Here is a 4,741-nt window from a genome sequence, read left to right on the forward strand (position 1 = left end):
CAGATCTTGAGACTTCTCAGCATCCATAATCATGAGAGCAAATTCCATATAATAAATATACAACAGAAGATGTACATACATATCTATATCTATATATCCTATTGGTTGTTTCTCTGCAAAACCCAAACACAACCTTTTAACATCACACCAGAGCATTGTCTTATAAGCCCAACTGTAGATCATCTGATTCTATCAGGATGATTTAACTTTGAGCAAGAATTGATGAGGGAGAAAGGCTTTTTACAGCAAAACACATTTAGAAGTTAACCCAGGCCAGGTGTGGTGGCTCATACCTATAATCCCAGTACTTTGGGAAGCCAAGGCAGCTGGATTACTTGAGGTCAGGAGTTCGAGACCAGCCTGGCCAACATGGTGAAACCCCGTCTCTACTAAAAATACAAAAATTAGCAAAATGTGGTGGCACATGCCTATAATCCCAGCTACTCGGGAGGCTGAGGCAGGAGAATCACTTGAACCTGGGAGGTTCAAGTGATCGCACCACTGCACTCCAGCCTGGGTAACAAAGCTAGACTCCATCTCAAAAAAAAAAAAAAAAGAATTTAACCCAAATAATCATAAGGAATGATTTATTTTCTATCAATTGAAGGTTATAATTTTACTTACCTGCAGATTACCAACCAATTCTACCTAAATTAGTCATAGTTTTGTATACCTTATTCCACTAACACCACAAATCCAAGCAAAATAAATATAAATGCTTTTTCTGAAGTACCTAAGCCATTCTGCTGTTTCCCCGAATAATGGGTAAATAATACTTTGATAGCTGCTCACCAAAGAGGTGTAGGTTTATGTTCTGTAACAATTTGGGATTTGTGCTTTCTAACCATTTTTTGAACATAAAGAAATCTTTTTTCAAAAATATTTTCCACAGCTCTTCACATCACCTTGGCCAAAATCAGATAAAAGTCTACTTCAAAAGGGTCATGAAACTGCCTGGTTTAGAAGGGTCATCATTTGGCATTAGATGGTTGCCAGTAAGATCTCCATCCCTACGAGATACCACGGGACTCAATCTTTTGTTTTTATAATGCAGGAGTCAACTTCAGCCAGAGCATGACAGGGCACATAGCATTTGAACAAGATATGGACCCTATTTACAGAACTAGGGAGGAAAAGGTGCCATATTCATTGAGACTCCATCTCTTTTTTAATAATGTCTGACATTTATTAAAAATAAGGAAAAGAGCTTTGTACAGGTAGTGTATTAGAGCAGGGCAGGGAGCAGGGGTTACTGTGTTGAACAAAAGGCACCCATCAGAGAGACAGCTGCAAGCTCAGAAGAAAACAGGATTCCAGGTAAACTAACTGGTCCACAGGAGAAAATGAGAGATTTGATTTGGTTGCCAGGCACCCCTGAGCCCTGGCAGCCATGTGGCAGGAACACAGAGGCCTCTGGGGATGGGGAGGAAATGGGTCTCACTGAAGGTGACAGGCCCCTTGCGGGGCAGCCAGCTGTCTGGATCATTGTCCAGGGGCTGTGGCCAGCTCAGATACCTCTGAGGTGAGTCCAGGTCACCAGGTGCAGCAGTCTGTCGGTGGGATGCGGTGGATGGCGATGGTCTGTGGGCAGAGTGATGTAGTCATCTGGCAGTCTGGAGGAGTGGAGGGGGGTTGGCAGCGGCAGCTGTGGGTGGTCTGTCCAGTGTGTAACAGGAGCCCAGCTTTGTGCGGCTGGAGCGCAGGACAGCGTCCAAATATGCATGGGAGGGGCTGGGCTGACTACAGAGGGCGGCGGTGGCTCTCTCCAGAGTAGGGCTCAGGGGCGGCAGCGGGAGCCTGGAACACTATTCCTGGAACAAAGGCAAGCACTATACTGGTACGGACAGGGGCGTAGGGGACATTGCGGCGGCCGGAGGTGGGGGGAGGTGCGGAGGGAGGGCGCGCGAGGAGACCCTCGCACTGGCCACTGGCACAGCGGACAGTCTCCAGAGCTCCCGCCCCCAGGCTCGAGGGTCTCCAGGCCTAGAAGTCCTCGTCCTCCTCCCATCCAAAGACCCGCTTCATCTCTGCCAGGAAGCCCCGGTAATCACGGAGGAGGGGGCTCTGCTTCTTGATGTAGGGGATCACCCACTGCAGGGCGGGCCCCGTGAGGCGGGTGATGAGGAACGTCACCTTCAGGGCGTCGTTGGAGAACGTGTTCTCGTCCACGAACATGTAGGAGCCCGTCTGCACGATGAACTCCGGGAGCCGGTCGGTATCGCCGTCAAACGTCTCGGGAAAGGGAATCGGGTTCCTCCAGCGACGCGCCGCGGGCAGGAGAGGCCGGGCCAGGAGGACCTTCATCAGCTGAACCCGACCGTCCATGGCGCCGCACTCGCTGCGTCAGGGTCAGCGCGGAATCTTCGCCGGAAGTGCGTGTTCGGGGAGGCGGGTTCGGGCGGGGATGGGCTGTGGGCTGAGCCATGGGGGAGGGCCCAAGCGCCGGCGCGAGCTCCGCCCATAGAGCCTAGTTGTCGGTAGTGCGCAGGTGAGTCACCAGGCACACAGGAGGAAAGGGACCACGCGGGGTGGGGCTATCGCAGTTGAGGAGGCGGGGTCGGGTCAAATAGGCGGGGCCGATATTTCCCACGCTAGGCAGGGAAGAGAGGCGGGGAGCACGGGAGGGGCCCAGGGCTGCTGGTACGCTTGCGGGGGCGGAGCCCGCTGCCAGTGGCGAGCAGAGAGTTCACGTTCTTGGATGTTAATGAGGCACCCCACCTTGCTCCTCACTCATCAGCTGTAGGGTATTTCTTCACAGACCCTGGGCTCGGGATGCCATTTCGCTGAGGTTCTTTTTAAAACTATTTTAATGTGAATGGGCGTGGTGGCTCACACCTGTAATCCCAGCACTTTGGGAGGCCTCAGCGGGCGGATCACGAGGTCAGGAGTTCGAGACCAGCCTGACCAACATGGTGAAACCGCGTCTCTACTAAAAATACAAAAAATTAGCCGGGCGTGGTGGCACGTGATTGTAATCCCAGCTACTCAGGAGGCTGAGGCAGGAGAATCGCTTGTACCCAGGAGGTGGAGGTTGCAGTCGAGATCCTGCCACTGCACTCCAGCCTGGGTGACAGAGCGAGACTCCATCCCCCCAAAAAATATTTTCATGTTTAATTTTTGTGGATACATAGTAGGTGTATATATTTTGGGGTATATAACATATTTTGCAATGAGTGAGGCTCTGTGAACATTTTCCTGCTTCTTCATGCATCTCTCAGTAGATAAGTATGGCATGTGGGTTACAGATGTGGTTTCCTTGCAACATTAATGGGAAATTCGCAAACGTTAGAAAATATAATCCAGAGCAGCATATTCAATTAATTTAAGGAAGGTTAAATGTTAGGTAGCATCCTAATTTACTGTATGTACTAAGTTTGTGTTTGTGATTCACATAGTTGTTTGATTCATTTGCTTACAGGTTTCATGTAGGCAAACCTCAAATCTGGGGCACACCCAGGGAGTGTTCTTGGCTTCACTCAAGACAGAATTCAAGAGTGAGCAGACAGTGAGAAAAATAAAAGTTTATTAGAGCCACTGTGTGCAGCAAAGTGGCTGCTCCATAGGCAGAGCGGAGCTATTCCATAGGCAGACTGGCCCAGAATAGCACCTGTGGAGTGCTGATTAGCTTTATTTGTACCCACTCTTAATTGTATGCTAAATAAGGGGTGAATTATTCATGAACTGTCTGCAAAGATGCAGAGAATTCCCAGAACTATATAAGGTAACTTCTGAGTCATTGCCGTGGCATCATTTACAAACCATCATGGCACTGCTGGGAGTGTCTTATGCAAATACACTATAATTCACATCTGGTTTTGGCCCATTTCTTTGCTGTATCCAGTTTTGATCAGTAGGGTCCTGAAAACGAGGCCTGCTCATCTCATACCTCAGAACAGTTCTACCACAAAATATTAAAGCACGAGATATCTGTTATTCCTTCAACATCTACATTTTTCCAAGTTTTATACTGTACTACATCCTCAGTGTGTCAACAGTTCTCACATATTTTGTAAAATGGGTAAAACTCTTCTAAATATGTAGATGTCTATACAGTAGTACTAGATGGGAAGGAGACATTGAGGGAAGGGGAAAAAGGCAAACATGTTCAAGGCCGGGCATGGTGGCTCGCGCCTGTAATCCCAACACTTTTAGAGGTGGAGGCGGGTGGATCTCCTGAGGTCAGGAGGTCAAGACCATCCTGGCCAACATGGTGAAACCCCATCTCTTAAAAAAAAAAAAAAAAAGGCAAACACGTTCATATACTAGAAACGTAGTTTACGTCTGGATTGAAAAACTATTTCCCTGAAAAAGCTGGTTATAATGGAATTTCCAGAAATCTTCCTTTGCCCACCAAAAAGGACCTCAAAACTCCCAATCTAAACTTTTTAAAACTACACTTATGAAATGCTATAAATGATCATCAAAGCAGTAGGAAGGAGGAAGATGAATGTATCTTTCATTTAGGTATAGTTTCTCACATAGCATAGCCTCTTTCGCTGTTTTGGGGTGTGTGTGTTTGTGTGTGTGTGTGTGTGTGTGTGTGTGTGTGTGTGTGTGTGTGTGTTTGGTTTTGGTTTTGGTTTTTTGAAACGGAGTTTCGCTCTTGTTGCCCAGGCTGGAGTCCAATGGTGCAGTCTCGACTCACTGCAACTTCCACCTTCCAGGTTCAAGCTATTCTCCTGCCTCAGTCTCCTGAGTAGCTGGGATTACAGGCATGCGCCACCAAGCCTGGCTAATTTAT

At 48.1% G+C, this 4,741-nt stretch overlaps 1 protein-coding gene across 1 annotated transcript; it reads right to left on the reverse strand.

Moving 5' to 3' along the window:
• Positions 1-1,162: 1,162 nt before the first annotated feature.
• LOC101029363 (retrotransposon Gag-like protein 8B) lies at positions 1,163-2,382 on the reverse strand. The gene has a single exon (XM_003931158.4). It carries the CDS (start codon positions 2,323-2,325, stop codon positions 1,984-1,986), a length of 342 nt encoding a protein of 113 aa, XP_003931207.1. The 5' UTR covers positions 2,326-2,382; the 3' UTR covers positions 1,163-1,983.
• Positions 2,383-4,741: the final 2,359 nt, after the last annotated feature.

Source organism: Saimiri boliviensis, chromosome X (genome assembly GCF_048565385.1).
Source record: "Saimiri boliviensis isolate mSaiBol1 chromosome X, mSaiBol1.pri, whole genome shotgun sequence".
NCBI classification, from domain to species: Eukaryota; Metazoa; Chordata; class Mammalia; order Primates; family Cebidae; genus Saimiri; species Saimiri boliviensis.

Bases quoted from the DNA above. Each gene is read 5' to 3' on its own strand.
- LOC101029363 (XM_003931158.4), bottom strand. From the start codon at position 2,325: ATGGACGGTCGGGTTCAGCTGATGAAGGTCCTCCTGGCCCGGCCTCTC.